Here is a 19,017-nt window from a genome sequence, read left to right as displayed (position 1 = left end):
ATTTTCCTGATACAACCATGGAAAACCAAAATACACTGTTTCCACAAATATCGCTATGAATTTAAACATTTCACATATGACATTCTCCTGCTGGCTTGGCCTGCCTTCCTGCCAAACTAAAACAAAATCATATTTCATTATTACACAACATTATTATCCAATCTGACATAGAGCATAATCTATACTCTAACATAATTAATCCACATATTATAGTGAACCAGCGAACAAAATATAAATCTCTATATACAAATCAAATAACACAACTAATAGATTCAGAATATTACAAAAAAAAAACAACAAATTAATACATCTACATAACTACTAGGTGTTTCAAAAAACATTTTCCACTTTTGATCATTGATATCTCAAAAGCTATTCATCCGATAAAACTGTCATTGATATAAATAATAGCTGAATAGTGTACAATTTGGCTGAAGGTGATTTGAATGTGAAAGCATAAATCAGTTTCATTAAATCTAAGATTGAAGTAAGGTTTCAGATTTTGGTCAAATTTTAACCCTCTGTACAAAAATTGAACCTTGCACAGGAACCAATGATGTGTATGTGAGTGTGTGCTGACAATGGCCCTGAACAATGGACATGACTGAACAACCTGTTGACTAGGCGTCAGTCTCGTGCTCCCAGGCACATGAATGCTTAATCAATAATTCATGTGGATTGCCCTGGGCACTGCTAGTCTGGATTCATACACGGTAAAGGGTAAACTGCATGCACATGGAAAAAGGAAGTACACGTTTCCATGTGATTGCAAACACCACATTCCATTCCAGCTAGCAATCATTTTCAATTTTTGCTTCACATATCACTTAATTTGGGATATAAAGAAGCATAAATGATTTATAGTTCCTCATTTTAATACAACTGTCTACTAATTAAATACTCTGACAAATGTTTCGCTTTTTGATAAAAAGAAATCATTTTTGGTAAAGAGTTCAGCAGCATTTATCATTGGGGCGATATGTTTTACAGTAAATTTAAAGCTCAATTTACACAAGTGTATACTCTAATTATTGATTTTCTTTGTTTCCTGTCACCATGTTTACGATAGAACAGAAGGTATTCATTGCGATTTCGTTTTTTCTAAAGTAGGGAGAGCACTGTTGAGACCCAACGACAGTATCGGCAGGCGTTTGACTTTACACAGATACTGCCAGAGGCTGAATAAAGACTAGTTGTGATAGTGGAATTTCTCATGAATAAATAATGAAGGATTCAAACCCTAACCATTGTTTAGAACCATTGTCAGGGTTTAACCACACACTCCCATACACACCCATTGACCCCTGTGCAAAGTGAAATTTTGTACAGAGGGTTGAAAATAGAGCAAAATCTGGAACCTAACTGTGAAATTAATCATGGATTTCATGAACTGATTTATGTTTTCATATTCAAACCACCTTCAACCAAATTGTACACTATTCAGCTATTACTCATATCAATGACAGTGTTATCTGATATATTTTTATGAATTATCAAGAATCAAAAGTGGGAAATGTTTTGTGAAACACCTAGTACTTACTTAAAAGAGGTCCTCAGTTCATCTCTCCCCGTCCACTCCCGGGTTTCTTCAGCTAACAAGCAAAAAAAAAAAAAAAAAAAAAAAAGGTCCTCAGCTCATCTCTCCCCGTCCACTTCCGGGTTTCTTCAGCTAACAAGCAAAAAAAAAAAAAAGGTCCTCAGCCCAAAGTGATGACACCTTATGTATTCCTTTGTATGGTGCACAAAAAGTGTGGGGGGCCCGAGCCCCCACGGCCCCCACGGCTGCACCGCCCCTGCTGAAGTAATGGTGAGGAGGAGACTTCAGCTGTTGTCAGTGCCTCTAGCGTGTCTTGCGCGTGCCCTACCCTAATGCGTGGGGCTGCTGTGCCATGACTCTCCCGCCTGCAATGCAGCGCTACGTTGTAGGCCGATCAGCTACCTCTCTACTATCACCAGTGAGTTAGAATAGCATGACCTGCTCTGACAGATGTTCAGATCCAACTGATTTTTCACTTCAAATTTACTTTCCTTATCACCTGTAATAAAACTCCACCCTCTACAGTGCTTAAACTGGTTCCAACTAGCTTTCCCCTTTTTATTACATGTCCCTTTTCTTTCCAGCCAATTGTCCCTTTTTGCTTTAAACCTATCTATCCACACTATATCTCCCCCTAACTAAATACCTATTCTTTCCTACCAACTCTCCCTTTCTAAGTTAGCTATTCTACCCTGACGCCCCTGAGCTTCCCTCCTTCTTCTACACTGTCCTTTCTCGCTGACCACTTCTCTCCACCTGGCTTGCCCGATTCTGAATTTCTATGTTGTTTACTTCTGTTGTCCCCATTTCCCACTTGATGTCTTACCTGAACAAAGGAATCTCACACATTCCACACTCGCCCTCTCAGTCACATCGTGACACGTGCGGATATACTTCTTTTGAGGTCACGGGTTTTTAATTTCAGGGTCTATTTAATGTATACTGGGACATTCCTCAATGTATAACAGTTGGACTAACGGAGATTTTAAAATCAGTGACATCCACGTTTAGAAGAATATCCGTTTTACCCTATTAAACCTAGAAACATTGATTAACAAAGTTTTATATTCTGATTCTCTCCTAGGTGGAAAACAGGTAATTTAGTTTCGGCTGGATAAAGAGATATATTTTAAAACTGTTAAACGCACTTCCTATTATTCTTTATTTCATATTTACATACCTTGAATCCATGAAAAATGATAACAAAAACAACAACTGTTAGGGAAGTCGTGACCTTTTGGATAAGAGTCATTCATCAGTGTCATTTGGGACATAATGGTGGCATGATAGTGGCATGACAGTAGAATATTCATTAATCATAACATGCTCACCCTGCAGACTTGTTTGCCATATTATATTGGAAAGGCATATTAAACCAGTGTATGCACCTACAATACAGACGTATCCGGAGAATGACTGCGAATCAATCGTTTAGTTCTTATTTTATATGAAGAGTTTGTTTGCAAACACCGATAAGTCCATATTTGCCAAATGGAGATATTTGCGATTAAGGGTCAAGAAAAATAAAGAGAATAATAAGAAATGTTTTGCTTCTTTTTACCATAACTTAAAAAATTTACCTTTATATTTATGTAGTGACCAATATATCATTAAAAAGATATTATTTTGTACTTTATGATCTTACTTCAAAATCTTCAAAAATGGATTTATCGGTTTTTGCAAACAAACTCTTCATGTGTTCCAGCATCAATTTTCTGTTCTGGCCCTTCGTAATGTATTTAACAGTAAAGTCTACTGATGGAAACATAAGAAAAGCAAATGGTATGCACTTTCCCATGACCAGGTGCACTATTTGTTCTAATCCCTGTGGATTCATTTAAGAGTAGGCTCTACATTATATATCTATTGTTGTGTGAAAATGAATTTACTTCAGAATGGTCTTGTTCGATCAAATTAGGGTCTATAGACCTACGGAAGATACATGTAAGTCGAGGGACCTATTTACTATAACAATTAGTGCATGTCCTATTGATGCACCAGTTCTGGACTATAGAACTCCAAATACTAAATTATCCCTCGTGCAGTTCTATTCACATCGGCCTGCGGCCTCGGTGAAACAAAACAGCACTCGGGATATTTTAGTATTTGTCGTTCTCTAATCCAGTATAGTGCATCATAGAGCATGCACTATTTGTACAATAGGTCACGTGTCCTCAAAGAACCAACCCTCATCTCATACACATTTCCGGGTAGTGAAGTGAGCTTAGAAAAGCTTGGCGTGGACCGCACACTACAACGCCCATATCAACACTCTGAAAGATTGGGCGGGCAACACGTATGTCATTGGCGCTGCCTACCAAACAAAATATATATTCTTAGTTCACGCTGTGAAGATTCCAGAATGGCACGAAAAATACTGCATGAAATGTCGTGGAAACTAAGCTTGCTGGAGATTTCTGTACTTCTGTTAGCTCAAAACATCATATCATGCGCCGCAATGGGAGAGAGTTTGTCTTCTTCAAGCGGTAAGATCACACTTCAAAACTTTGCTTCTTATCCCCAACTTGACGAAAGCATAGATTTCGTGTTGATAAGTGTTGTTGATTTGGTAGTGTTTGGAATTATATTTTTCGTGTAAGCACTGCTGTCTACAATTTCTATTATGAAGGTAATAAATCTTCTCTTCGCGAATTAAAACATTCATGGTTAGCGTCTATTCCACAACAGAACTCTAATGCTATACGTATCAGGATACATTATGGCTTTCAATATTGTATAGATTAGGGAATCCTGCATCACGAAAAAGGAGGAGAAGAAGAAGAAGAAGAAGAAGAAGAAGTTAAGAACAGATTTTGAAAGGGCAGACTGTAAACTTTGAAATTAAGTAAAACTCAATTCCAATGAACTCTCCTATAAATATTGGAAAGAAATGACACACCCTGGGAAGTGTGAATTGTGAAAACAGGCTCTAAAGTACAGGGTCTATTCAAGCGAAGAATCTTTCCCACTCCGTGCTAGCTGTGGGACCGCTGGAACAAAAAAAAAAAAAGCATTTTGACCATCGGAGCAACAGCAATGAAGAGATTAACATATAAGCTGAACATTAGCGTACTTCATTCACACATTTTGTGGAATATTAATGGCAATTTTCAATGCAGTAGCATCACTCTTTCACAGTGGCGTATCTAGGGGGGGGGGGGGGGCAAGGGGGGCACGTGCCCCGGGCGCCACTCCTTGGGGGCGCAAAAAACGAAAAAAAGAAGTAAAAGAAAAAAAAAACGAAAAAGAAGAAAAAAGAAAAGAAGAAGAAGAAGAAGAAGAAGAAGAAAAAAAAACTCGCCCGGAAGGGGGGGGGGGGGGGGAGGGAGAATGGTGGGGGGGGGGGGGGGGCAGAAAACCAAATCAAACAAGATAAAAACAAAACATGATGATGACTCGGACAAAATGACAATGTTTATTGTGTTCACACAAGAATTCCATGTTCTGTCAGCTGAAATACAAAAATTTTCGGCTCGCTCGCTGCGTTCGCTCGCCAAAATTCATATAAATAAAGAAGGTAAGAACAAAACGTGATGATGACGAGGACAAAATGACCATGTCTATTGTGTTCACACATGTCATTTTATATTTAGCAAGCAAAATGTTTCACGGAGCAGAGGCTGCAATTTCTTTCGTTCTGAAGCGATCGCCGATTGGATCAAAAGAATGCGCCAACGGTTTTGAACATAGGGGGGGGGGGGGAAGGGGGCGCAAAAAAATCAAGCAAGATTAGAACAAAACGTAATGATGACGAGGAAATATGCAAATTTCGGCTCACTCGCTCGTACAATTTAGAGTATCTTTTTCAAGTCCACAGTTTGTTGGTATAAATGTTTATCTATAAGGCCGTCACTATTATCTTGATTAGCATTGTAAGATTAAATAAGCAAAAAAATGACAAGAATTCCATGTTTTGTAAGCTGAAATACCAAAATTTTCGGCTCGCTCGCTGCGCTCGCTCGCCAAAATTTATCAAAAAAAAAAGAAAAGAAAAGAAGAAGATAAGAACAAAACGTGACGATGACGCGCACAAAATGACAATGTCTATTGTGTTCACACATGTCATTTCATATTAAGCAGGAAAATGGTACACGGAGCAGCGGCTGCAATTTCATTCGTTCTGAAGCGATCGCCAATTAGATCAAGAGAGGACGCCAACGGTTTCGAACATATGGGGGGGGGCAAAAAAAAAACAAATCAAAAAAGATAAGAACAAAACGTAACGATGACGCGGAAATATGCAAATTTCGGCTCACTCGCTCGTACTAATTTAGATTACTAGTATTATAAGTCCTCAGTTTGTTGGTATAAATCGTTATCTATAAGGTCGTCACTATATCTTGATTAGAATTGTAGGATTTAATAAGCAAAAAATGACAAGAATTCCATGTTTTGTAAGCTGAAATAGAAACATTTTCGGCTCGCTCGCTTCGCTCCCCCGTCAAATTTTATCAAAAATGATAAAGAAAAAAAGAGATAAGAACAAAACGTGATGATGACGTGGAAATATACAAATTTCAAATTTCGGCTTACTCGCGCGTACTAATTTAGAGTACTTTTGAAATTCCTCATGCAGTTTGTTGGTATAAATCGTTATCTATAAGGCCGTCACTATATCTTGATTGGAATTGTAAGATTTGATTAGCAAAAAAATGACAAGAATTCCATGTTTTGTAAGCTAAAATACCAATGTTTTTGGCTCGCTCGCTACGCTCGCTAGCCAAAATTTATCAAAATTCATTACATTTAAATCACCCTCAAAAGACCCCTTTAAAGTGCTTGAAAAAGCACATCATGTGGACTTTGTTTTAAGTCCCTATACCGGGATGGGGTTGGGGTTGAACACTTTTTCAGAAATTAGGGGCGCAATTTTCGCGCTTGCCCCGGGCGCCGTTTTCCCTAGATACGCCACTGCTCTTTCAAAATTATTGGAGTTGAAAGTCAAGAGTATGGACATGGTTTTTTAACTCTTTAGGTGCCACGTTCGCACGTCCGACTCAGTCGACGGCGTGCCAATTTCTTAAATTTTGTTTAAACCCACAAACCAAACCAAACCGATGTATTGTAAATTATCAAATACCTGGAAGCTTTTATCCAGCTTTCGTTCGTCTCACATAAATCTTCCATTTTATGTAGTGATTGACTATCAAGCGGTGTTCCTTTATAGATTTGCGTGTAAATTTTTAGTTTTTGTTACTGGCTTGTGTGCAAAAGTCATGTCTTTACCGTAATGTAGCAATTGAACATTTCTGAAAAAGGCAATCATCGATTTGTCATAACATTTTCATCAAAGCAAAGCTTTGTATTTTCTCTACAACTCCGCTCACTCCAGCTTAACGGAAATCTAAAGAAGTTACAAGGATTTGAAAAACAGGATGTTTTCTAAAAGCATGACTACTTTGGTGTCTCAAAATAATGTGGTACACAGGGGCTTCCTACCATAGCACATAAAGAGTCAGGAAATAAAAAGAGGGCGCTATGAAAAACACGTATTCGTAGCTTATTCCACCAACAAGTGTTTGAGAAAACCTGCTGAAAACACAATTTTCTTTTTGTTTTATGATCCCACTCTTTAAATCACATACTGTAGAAGAAGAATTGCTCTTCCAGAAAATATGAAAAATTCAAAATTGGTTAAATTGACCCATTTCACCTGCTTTCAGTCCTCACAGAAAATCTGTGCGTGCGATTTTTTTTTTTTGTTCCTTTTGTGATGATCGGTCACATATCATATACAACTTTGAGCTTTTAAAGAAAATGAGTTTTCATCGGGATTCGAACCGGAGAACTTGAAAGCGCTTGTTAGGTGTTCGTCCCATAACCCTTAATCATCTTTGTTCGTTTGGTCAGAAGCCATAGTGTGTGTACGTGTGCCACACACACACACGAACACACACACACACACACACACACACACAAATTACCCTCACGTAAACCCAAAGGATGTAAATCAACTTTGGAATTAATGCGAATGATCGCCGAAGCGATGCAGATTTTTCTTTTTTTTTTTCTTCTTTTTTTTTTTTTTGGGGGGGGGGGTAACATATATTGAAACAAAGAAAGGGAAAACTGACCGGAAACAAATGATAAATAATGAAAACTTTCAGCAAAGAAAATGGGTTTTCATCGAGATTCGAACCCCAAGACCTCCGGATTACTAGACCGGGTCTCTACTGATTGAGCTATTGAAAACCTTAGTTCGGTGTTCGTCCCGAAACCCTTAATTCTCTTTGCTCCATTGATCAGAAGCCATAATGTGTTTATGTGTGCCACACACACACATTAACCTGCCACACACACACACACACACACACACACACACACACACACAAACACAAACACACACACACACACGCATATACATGTGTATATATATATATATATATATATATTCAATTCAATTCAATTCAATTTTATATATATATATATACATTTAAGTTTGATCCGAATTGTTTGATCGCAAAAACCGATAAATCCATTTTTTAAAATTCTTTTGAATTACAATAGTTCGTAACACTCTGTTGCCGTAGAAGGCAGATGAAGTAGAGATCACAATGTCAGTAACCTACGTAAAAGAAGGTTCAATTTTTAAAAATCTGCACATAGATGAAAATGTGATTTTTTTGGTAAACCTACTTCTACTTCTCGTTTTGTTGCAAAAGCCGATAAGTCCATCGCTCGCGGTATAAAATCGGAACAATGTTACACGACAGTTTCACATACTTGGGAAAATGGAAAAATTGAATGCGTCGCGTGTTTACTTTCCTTAAACAATAGTAATTGGATGGACTTTTATTGTGGAAGACTCGTAGAGAGCAAGTTTTAAGGAATGTGAGCATTTTTACTTTGACCAATCTATATCTTAAGACAACAGACCCTACTTTGAGAGACTATTAAACAAACAATATGGGGAAAATACTTCCATTTTAGTATTTGCACTTGATTTGACTTTGATTTGATTTGATTTATTTATTTCTTTCAACACGATAGAAAGCCTGCTATCAGCTTTTCATCAAGGTCGTGTATAAGAATTTGCAAAACTTTAATCAAAAACAGAGGAACAGGTACAAGAATAATAATAAAATTCTGACAAAACACAACATAAATAGCAACTTGACCTTTGACCATCATAGCCAAAATCTTTCCCTACGAGCCATTGTTTAGTAATGGTGGCATGCAAACACCGTGTTTAGTATTGTATGCATTGGGTAATCTCCAAGGTATGGAGGAACTGTGTACTAATGTTTCAACAATAGATAGTAGAATTTCAACATTATACCTGACATTGATCTTATCACCTGTATAATGAATCGCACCTGGCACAAAAACGAGGTGTTGCTCGCTAACCAGTATTCCGGTCGCACTCTGATTTCCCACAGTTTTCCTTCCTTTTGGATCTGCTTGATAAATCCCGTCTCTCTCTGATTTCCCACTATTCCTTCCTTTTCGATTTGTCGGAAAGCTGTGCGTCAATACACCTGAGCCCGGTCGTTTGGCGAAACGCCATGCTGCGCAGGAAGATGTGACGAATCTTCAGTTTATCGCGGTATTATATTTAAATATCTCTTTCTCCGTCAAAAAAAGTAAACAACGGCAATGACAATATTATCATCCCCACTGCACCGTGACAAACTTATAATGTGGACGTCCCAAAAGCAAGCAATATTGGCGCATTACTGCGCCCTAAGGCGGTGTCACACCTGTCCGGGCAAGCTACGCGGGCTTGTGGCGAGGAGGTAGTTTAAAGCACGTAGAAGATTTTCCGCGGGCGGACGAGAATGTTTGCAATTTTCGCACTTGTTTCTTACTTACTAGACGCGTGCTACTTAGCTTCTACTTGCGTGCGTTCCGTGTGACTCGCGTGAGAGCTTTGAAACCGATCCATTTTCTGTTACGAGCGACTTACGGGGCTTGCGAAGTACCTGCTTTGGAGTTGCCTGTGAGGTGCTACCGGTAAGGGTTTCCTACTTGTGTTCTGCGCGTACCTCTACGGGCAACTCCCGTGACTCTTCCGGAACAAGTTTTGAGCATGCTCAAGGCCTTGTCATACCGTATCTGGGGAAGTTTTGCGGCTTGACTTGCGGGGAAACAAATTTGCTACCCGGAGCTCTCCGCAGTTGGCCCGAACTTGACAGTACCTAGCACTTATCTCGTCCTTAGTTGCCCGAAGGTGCGCACGCTAGTCCAATTTTCCCGCAGCAAAGTTTTGAGCATGACCAAAACTATTTCCGGATGAGTCGCGAGGATTGCCCGAAGAGTTCCACGCAGAACACCCGTAGGAGGGCCGTAGCCGCCGTAATTCACAGGCATTTGACCCACTTGAAGTAGGTAAGTTGCCCGCTGATCTATGCCTATGTGAAGGGAGTGCGTGCCATTTGTGGGCTCATTCTCTTCTTTGTCCTCTGTCCTCTGTGGCGTCGAGGACTACCTGGTCCCTTTCGGACAGGACTTCATCCGCCGAATGGACTTCAGCAGCAATTTGATGCATTTGCTTTGAATCTTCCGGGCTTTGTGGCTGTCCATTCCACTGGATGTTCTCTGCCCTTGTGCACTTTCCGTCTACGGGGCATCTTCACTTCTTGAAAGCTAGTTGACAAAATATATGATTGTTTGCCCATCCACTCGAACCAGCCTATTGTTCAGACTAGCACTCACCTCGCAGGCGACTAGTACGCAGATAACACGCAGTTGTGGCGCAGGTACTTCGGAGAGCCCGTATGTCGCCCGTAACTGACATAAAAGAAGCTATCACGAAGCTATCACGTGACACCCACGCGCCTAACATGCAGTTCAACGGAATACACGCAAGAAGGACTTAGGTATCACGCGTTTATCATGTAATACCCACGCCAAACTCGCCCTAAACCTTGTCCGGCCGCAGAAATTATTCTGCGTGCTGAAAAATCCCCATACGCAATAAGCCCGCTTAGCTGGTGTGACAGGGCCTTTTTTGGCAGCGGGTAAATAGAGCCAGCGTGCGCACCTCCGGGTAACTACTTTTGAGATACATGCTAGGTACTGTCATGTGCGGGTCATCTGCGGGGACCTCCGGATAGCAAAAATGTTCTTCGGAAGTCGCACGCAAGGCTGGTGTGACACGGCCTAATGAACAATGGGCACTGCGGGTGAGCAATGCATGCGCCCGCGTGATTGACTTTGGTAACGACATGGCTCAGAAAGATCACGGGGCCAGCTTTTGACCAATCACAAATCTCATAGGCCGAAAACAGAGTTGGACAGACTCTCTTTTTATAGGGCACTGGTTAGTACGAATTAGGTGAGCCAAGTGACCTCTCAGATCACCTTCTATACGTACTGATATTTTGTTCTTCTTCTATTTCTTCTCTATGCCTCCCCAAATCTTATGTATATATTAGCTTTAAAAAAAGACGACAGATATAATCTATCAACGTGACCAGTCATCCCTGACTTTAGTCTGACGTCTTAACTGAACTCACATTATCGATCATATCCCCTAAACGATTTTTTTTTCACCGAAATTTAAATGTGATATAGTACAAGGTCTGTCATTTCATTTCAATGAAATTTATCTGTACCCAGCAAATGTATACATTTGAGTATCTGAATATAAGAACGACTAAAGTCCATGGTTTCGAGTAAACTTTAAAAAAAAAAAAATTCATATCTTTTTTATTTGTCCAATAATGTTATATTTATTTAATTTATTCCTGGTCATGTCCAAATTATTTCGTTGTGCTTCACTGTAATTTTTCAACCGACTAGGACACAGAGAGGTCTTATAAACTAAAATATGACTTTACTCTTGCTTTATTATTGCAGACACGATAGATTGAATTTGGAATTGAATGCATTTTTCATTCTCTATCCTTTTTCGAGGATAGACTCCTCTTCAAAAGGTTTTAGTAGCTATGAACCGCCACTCCCGTGCGTCTACAGTGGAATGCCCTACCTGCATGGGGAGAGCTGGAAGCTAGACGAATGTACAACTTGCAGCTGCGACAATGCCACAGCAACGTGCGTCGTAGAGCCCTGTTGGCCTGCCTTCTGCACAGACCCCATAAGACCCGAGGGAGAGTGCTGTTCTATCTGCCCCGATGGTGAGTTTGACTAGCCGCCTGTAGATCATGGTGTAACATGCAACGTATCCTGTTGTGACTACCTAACTAAACAACATTCAAATCAGTGTCAGCCTTTCAGTGCAAAAACACACACACCATACAGTCAAGAAATAACTACAGAAAGAAAAAAAAATGCATGCCAAGACGGATGTAAACGTTTTGGTGGGAGAATTCCGGGCCAGTGAGAAGTTAGTCTGAAGGGATAGAGTAAAATGTTGATATCACAACTTTTCAAATTACATCATAATTGGATTTAAAAAAGTGTTCATTTACACAATGCAGTTCTTGAGCAGTCTGTATAAATATTGAAAGTGAGGAGTTGATGCGGTCTTCGCCTCACAGCTTGTCATAGATATATTATAGTTGTACTAATAAAATACCATGAAATCGAAATTATGCAATCATGCCATACTCTCTGACTGATTTTTATCTCTCTATTTATTTATTTTGGCTAACGTTGTTCAGCCAGGAATAATTTCATGGTCTACATTGTTATTGCGGAAGATTGATTATTCATCAGTATCATTTTGAAAGCCATAAAAGAAAACTAGCAAAACGTCACAATTGTGTGTTCTCTTGACATGTTAAAGTAGGTATCCAGACAAACCGGTAAACTTTAATACATTATTTGCACAAGCTTCACTATTGAAAGGCAATTTGAAACTGTGTGCGTAGAGGGCTGTGAATAGGGGCGTGATTTAAAAAAAGGAAAAACATTAGTGGTATATTTATATATATATATATATATATATATATATATATATATATATATGAAGAGTTTGTTCGCAAAAACCGGTAAGTCCATTATTTTCTTTTTAGATTTTGACGTTTAGAGGAATCAATTCAATGAATATTTGAAGATTCCTTTTTTTTTTTTACTTGGCATCATTTAGAGGATGTATTAAAGAATAAGAAATTAAACGAAAATCAGATTGCATTCAGCAAAAAAAAAAGTTGTTCAGAGAAGAATAGATTATTTGTTTGTTTCATTAAAGGGACTTTACAGTACTGGTTGAGGTGGGGATCAAAATAATGAGAAACCTCTAATGGAATATGAACAGATGAAAGAGCATGTAATTTTAAGAAGGATTCAACATTTATTTGATGAAAATTGGTTTTCAAATGGCTGAGAAATCCAAAAAGTGATAATAACAAAAGGCCACAGGCCACGCCTTTTTAGGATCTCTTTGTTTCACCTTGTTTATGGATATCTCGGCCATTTCAAAACCGATTTCATCAAATAAACTTTTGATACCCCTTAGAATTGCATGCTCTTGGACATCTCATCGAGTTATTTCGGACATGTGATTAGTTCAGTCGATCAATCCAGATCGTTTTTTTGTTTGTATTTTTTTTTTCTCGAAAATCTGTTGAATATTCAAAATTCGTCGGGTGCCCGTGCATTGGCCGCTAACGCAATACAAATTGTATTCCATTAGCGGCCAATGCACGGGCACCCGACGAATTGCACTAGTACTTTCCGGATTTTCCATTGTTGTAGAGGGATAATGCGTTACTGTAAAAGTGACATTTTTTGTTTTTTTATCTTAACTTATTCGATTCAAGATAATAACCTTAGACATTAACATATCATTATAGTAGTTCATTTGAGTTGATAATGCCTGTCGCAATCAGTTAATCTGAGAAATACTGTGGTTGTTTTTGTTTTTTTTTCTCACCTGTCTGTACGTTGGTGTTTGGAGACTTATGTTTCGACATAACAGTGACACCAAATACACTGTCTGTGCCATGGTCAGTTAAATTACGTGAGTCAAAATATAAAACGCACAGACTCAAGCATACACACGCAAAGACATGCATTTGCATTATTAATTACAGCTTATCTACATTCTAATAGTGTAAGATCAGGAGATTATGAAATGGCCACTGATGATGATATGATATAGTATAACAACAAACAACCAGAACTACTTTTATCTAGGAAATTGTTCCATGATGACAGGATAATCCCTTGAATTGTTTTAGGTGGTGACTGTACATTAGTATATTTTTTTCGTCTACTCTTGTTTCATTTGTTATCAGTCTAGAATCCTTTAAGTCCGTGTCACATCATTCCGGGCAAGCTACGCGGGCTTGTGGCGAGGAGGTAGTTTCCAGAACGTAGAAGATTTTCAGCGGGCGAACAAGAATGCTTGCAATTTTCATTCATGCCTTGTCGTACCGTACGGGGGAAGTTTTGCGGCTTGACTTGTGGGGAAACAAATTTACTCCACGGAGCTCTCCGCAGTTGGTCCGCACCTGACAGTATCTTGCGCGTAGTTGCCCGGAGGTGCTCACGCAAGTCCCATTTAACCGCAGCCAAGTTTTGAGCATGACCAAAACTTTTTTCCGGGTAAGTCGCGGGAATGCCCGTAGAGGTCCACGCAGAACGCCAGTAGGAGGCCCTTAGTGGCAGCATTTCCAAGGCAACTCCCACGCAGGTACTTCGCAGTCCCGTATGCAGCCAAGATAATGAAATTCTGTGGGATTTCAGCCATTCCATTAGAGGAATTCCTTCACTGAGTTGTCAGCCCCCACGCGACTGGTACAAAGGTCACACAGTATACTCGCAAGTATAATTTAAGTAGAACGCGTCCAGCAAGTAAGACACACGCGTTGACTCGCTCAAATCCTTTTCCGCCCTCAGGAATGTCCGGTATGCTAGAAAATCCCTGTACGTAACAAGCCCGAGTAGCTTGCCCGGAAAGGTGTGACAGGGCCCAAACACGGTTGCGGGTAAAAAAAAAAATATGTGTGCGCACCTCCGGGCGACTACGGTTGAGATACATGCTAGGTACTGTCATGTGTGGATCACCTACGGGGACCTTCGGGTAGTCAAAATTGTTCTTTGAAAGTCGCACGCAAGGATTGCCCGGAAAGTTGTGACACGGCCTTTACCTACATTCTCATACTAGCTTTGGATTTCCTCCTGCTTATTCTGTAGAAAACGAAACTGTCGTGAAAAGGTTTGCCTCTCGGGAATTGGCAGCAGGTAAGACTCTCGAATAATCATAAATGTTAAACCCTTTCAGTCAAATGTGCAAAATGTTCACACACATGCCTATGGACAATAGATTGGTTAAGCATGCAGGCAATTAATTGACGAATGAACATTGACTTTCATCCTTCAAAAAAGACTGAGAAAAAGAGACTAGCGGAATTCCAAGATATGCAGTTTCTCTTTTTGTTGTTGAGTTGCGTCGAGAAAGCACGTGGTGGTTTCAAAAGTGTACAAACATGAAATTGAAATAGAGACAAGGAAGACTAGATTTATGATTTCAATTCCTCGGTAGTAGTACTTAACAGCTGTGAGGGATGTATTACCTGCATAATAATGCGTTAATTGTTTCATGTTATAGTTTAATATTTCTCATCTTAAAGAACTTATGCAGAGGAGGATTTGTTACAATGGTCTTACGACAGTAATGAGCGGTCTCATATTCAAGTACTGTAAAGTGCAGATTAATGCCCCATCACTGACCAGGCACGCTAACCTGGAAACATTAAACTGCACATTACTTGAATATGAGACCATTCTGAAGCAAATAATTTTCACACAACAATAGATATATAATGTACTCTTAAATGAATTCCACAAGGATTGGAACCATCATCCTCCGGCATTTCCACTGATTCCCACTGATCAGTTACTAGCCACCCCCTTTAAGGTATAGGGTTCAAGTGAGAATAAAGTCGAAGTTTAATACAGTTTTTTCACAATCATACTTTTCTCTGGTACCACGTATGTGTGTTTTATTAATATCATTGAAACTAGTCCTTAGAGCTACAGAAATCATTATATGAAAACAGTTGACGGCTGTTTTGAGAAAGACGTCTTCATCAGGAATTGCATCGTTTGGAATTTTTCCCATTTCACTCTTTGCCGGGAGCATGGTTTATTTGTCACAGCTGTTTTAAACTTCGCACTGTTTATGATGTTGTTGTTGTTGTGGTGGTGGTGGTGGTGTTTTTTCCGGGTGGGGGGGGGGGGATCAGCAGTGTTGGTGGTATGACAAGGAGAGATAAATTTCTTGGCATAAGTCATCTTGTTATAGACATTTATATTAACGGCCGCAGAGCACGTCATTTTCCCCACAACATCCGGCAAAACAACGATTGATGTCACACTAAGGGGAAAAAAAGTACCTGAAGTACTACATCGTGTTTAATAGTTATCATACGATCATACTTTTCAATTATTTTGTTTTCTTGTATTTCTCATGAGTGTTGTAATGTTATCTGCTTTCTGTTATCTGTTTGTATTTAATGGTTGAATAATTCTCAACCAACCGACCAAATCTATCTTTATCCAAAGATCATGATCTTTCCTTTAATAGATCCATCGGATGCGAACCGATCTTGGATAAAAACAGAGGAACCAGGGATTGGTACCACCTCAAATGCTAACACTTCACCAGTCATCACACTGAGTGTTGCAGTGGGAAGCTCAATCGCTGTACTCCTGCTGTGGTGAAAATGTATGAATGGCTGGAAGAGAGGAGGGGACCAGCATAACCAGGGTACATAGAGGGGATACTCGTGGATCACAATACAAATTAACGTCCATTACCGATCACCCATACCAAAGCACAGGCCATCCACGCATCGCCCATCCAGATCGAGAAAGGAAGAGAGCTCTGTGCCATTCAGGCAAGCCTCCTGAGTATGAAATACTCAGCGGAAATCATCACCGTCGCTTCACCGATCATTAAAATTCACTTCTGTGGCAAAACATTGCACATCAAAAAATTTTGGTGAAAATGACTTTTTTGGGGGTCAATGGTCAGATGATTAGCAAAGTAATCTCCTGTACCTGTCTTGAATACCCCCAAAATGAAGCCACCACTTCATGTTATACTTTATTTTTTTATAGTGCTTTGGCTGACGTGTTTTTTCTTGTTATTTTTTTTTTCTGTTTTTTTTTTCTCTCCTGAACATTTACATTTTGTAAATACGAGTTCATGTTGCCCAAGCGACGATGAACATGTGTGACTCTGCATCACAAAACTACCATAAAAAATGCCAGGCTTGAGTTTTTAGTTAACGACAGATTTAAGAAATGACAGACTCTTAGCGTTGATTTGAAGTATACAATACAAATTGATGTTATGATAACCTGTCTTATTAAGGGCAAATGGGTGCATACTTCGCAAAAGTTGTGCTCTGTGCAATGGATGTGGACAGAAAACACAATGCAAAATCCAAAAACAACGTTAAAGAAGGGATTATCAATTTAACCTCAAAACTCCCCGACTCAATTAGGACTTCTTTACTTATCATGCTTATTCTATTTCATACCAGTCTTGGAAAAACTTACAAAACAGAGTTAAGGTAAAAAGTACAGGGAGAAGTACACTTGTCTATTTTTCAACAATAGATACGGATAGAATTTGTTGTTTCTAACAACGTGCGGTTAAGAAATAATTGATTAATATTGGTTGATTTAATCAGTTATATAGTACAAACAATGTTAAAACAAGACTGTGGAAAAGTGTCTTTATGAAATTTAAAGGGGTCTTTAAGGCATACCTATTGTAATCACACTGTTAACAAAAATGCTTTAGGAAAGCAGCTCCAAAATGAAACATAAAAAACACAATTTTTTGTTTTATTTATGATCCCAAAATTTCGAAACATGTAGAAGAATTAATCTTTGAAAAAAAAAGAATAATAAATCAATAGGTAAACTCAATTCACTTGTTTTGAGTTCTCACATTTAAGCACTACTTGCGACTTTCTGTTGGTTTTGTGAAGCACGGTCACATAAAACGAAACATTCTATCTATCACTAGATTCGACCTTTTGCGCTCAAACTCAGAGCCAGACCCCTGCTACCCTCCTCGATGTTCACCAGGTCCAAAAGATACTCATACCCATACGCTACTTAATTCAAAAAGTAGTGAAACTTAGTCGGAACGAGAGAACTTTTCTACTGACATAGGTGCGTCCGTCTCAAATATTTATCAAGTCGCTGCAGCTCACCAGTAGAATGTATTATACCATCGATAATCAAGATGTGAATAACGCCAACCTTACATCTACAGCTACCTTTATACTATGGTACGCACTATAGTCAGTCAACGTCAACGAAGAATTAGAATCACTTGCCTGTAAAGATACTGATTATATGCTTGGGATAAATGAATTGCAGTCGAATCCCTGTAGAGTTTTGATGTCATTATGCAGCTCCTGTCAACAAATGAATATCTGACTGAAAAGCTGCTTATGTACTTTATGAATAGGAGATTGCATGCATGCAGTTTATGTTTTGATTACAAAAAAAAAAATACATCAAAGTTTATCCGCGATGCAATGTCTTTATCCTTGTCGATGCAAGAACATGGTAATATAGAAATACAAAAATTTTGCTAAAATTTAGCTATGATTTGATTTGTGAGCTAATAGGCCTACCCTACTGGAAAAGAACATAATATCCCACAGTGTGTTTACAATGTGTTTACATAGTCGACTATGTGAAAACGGTTGAATCGACAGTGCAAAGATGATTTCACAAGGTAGTGCGGTTTTTCACAGAGAGCTCATGGTATACAGTAATGTTCTGTTTCGCATCGTAAATTGATAAATCAGAATGTGTTCACAATGTTGCAACTCTCGAATTAAACAGTGTGAAGAGATTTGAAACTGTGTTTTGAATGTGTTCACACTGTGTTTTACGTTGTGTTTCAAACTGCGTTCTTTCCAACAAGGGAAAATATTGTTTTCCAGAAATGTTTTGAAGAGTAAAACGTAGAACATAGTACAATAACAGCGCTCTAGATTGTTCTTCACGTAAAGACAAAATACCGAAAAAAGTGAAATTTCGGATAGTTCTAGAATGGATAGAAGAAAAAAAGAATCTCTTAAAAATGATTTGGAAAAGAAATTGTGACGTGGATTATGGTCATGTAAATAGTTAAGTACAAAGAAATGATATAAAGAAAATGTTTATATTAAAGAAAAACCTTAGCGTTTAGAGAATTTTCATATTTTTTTTTAAAGAAACAAGGGTTTCTGTATTCGTCAAATAAGTTAAAACGGACCAAATATAAAGTGATTTCTCCCGCAAGAAAAAAAAACTAGTTTAAATATAGCTTCTGCTGGCTAAAGTTGAACTTACGATATGGCAATAAATCATGGAATGATCATGCTGCACAGGAAAAAAGTGTCCGGTACGGTTTGTCTGTATGTGTGTTGTATTCCTTTTTTCTTCTTCCATCTGAGAGATGGTTGGATAGCCCATATTCAGCTGCACTAGCTGGTCTCCCATGGGGTCCAGTTTGATGTGTGGCGGGACCACTTCACCGGGTTATGCACCCCTCTCTTCGCGATGAAAGAATGACGCGAGATATTTAATAGGCATGGGCTGTGACTTTCTCAAAG

At 38.9% G+C, this 19,017-nt stretch overlaps 1 protein-coding gene across 2 annotated transcripts; it reads left to right on the top strand.

Moving 5' to 3' along the window:
- Positions 1-3,893: 3,893 nt before the first annotated feature.
- Positions 3,894-17,387, top strand: LOC139717257 (extracellular matrix protein 2-like). Of its 2 annotated transcripts, none has more exons than XM_071628754.1 (4): positions 3,894-4,023; positions 11,401-11,616; positions 14,582-14,629; positions 15,975-17,387. In XM_071628754.1, the coding sequence occupies exons 1-4, from the start codon at positions 3,900-3,902 to the stop codon at positions 16,109-16,111; spliced, it is 525 nt and encodes a 174-aa protein (XP_071484855.1). In that variant the 5' UTR covers positions 3,894-3,899; the 3' UTR covers positions 16,112-17,387. The 2 variants fall into 2 exon arrangements, with proteins under 2 accessions (XP_071484855.1, XP_071484856.1); XM_071628755.1 differs by lacking the exon at positions 3,894-4,023 and adding an exon at positions 10,250-10,662.
- The last annotated feature ends 1,630 nt before the right edge of the window (positions 17,388-19,017 follow it).

The sequence above is a fragment of the Diadema antillarum genome, unplaced genomic scaffold, assembly GCF_040938485.1.
Source record: "Diadema antillarum isolate AM-2024a unplaced genomic scaffold, OU_Dant_1.0 scf00000073, whole genome shotgun sequence".
In the NCBI taxonomy this organism is placed as follows: Eukaryota; Metazoa; Echinodermata; class Echinoidea; order Diadematoida; family Diadematidae; genus Diadema; species Diadema antillarum.
Note: the sequence above shows the minus strand (reverse complement) of the source record. Positions and strands in the feature narration are given on the sequence as shown.

What these genes read in the sequence shown, in the direction of transcription:
- LOC139717257 (XM_071628754.1), top strand. Translation starts at nt 3,900, where the DNA reads ATGGCACGAAAAATACTGCATGAAATGTCGTGGAAACTAAGCTTGCTG. An exon ending in GAGTTTGTCTTCTTCAAGCG is followed by an intron (nt 4,024 to 11,400) that starts GTAAGATCACAC and finishes TTTCGAGGATAG; the next exon opens with ACTCCTCTTCAAAAGGTTTT. An exon ending in CTGTTCTATCTGCCCCGATG is followed by an intron (nt 11,617 to 14,581) that starts GTGAGTTTGACT and finishes CTTATTCTGTAG; the next exon opens with AAAACGAAACTGTCGTGAAA.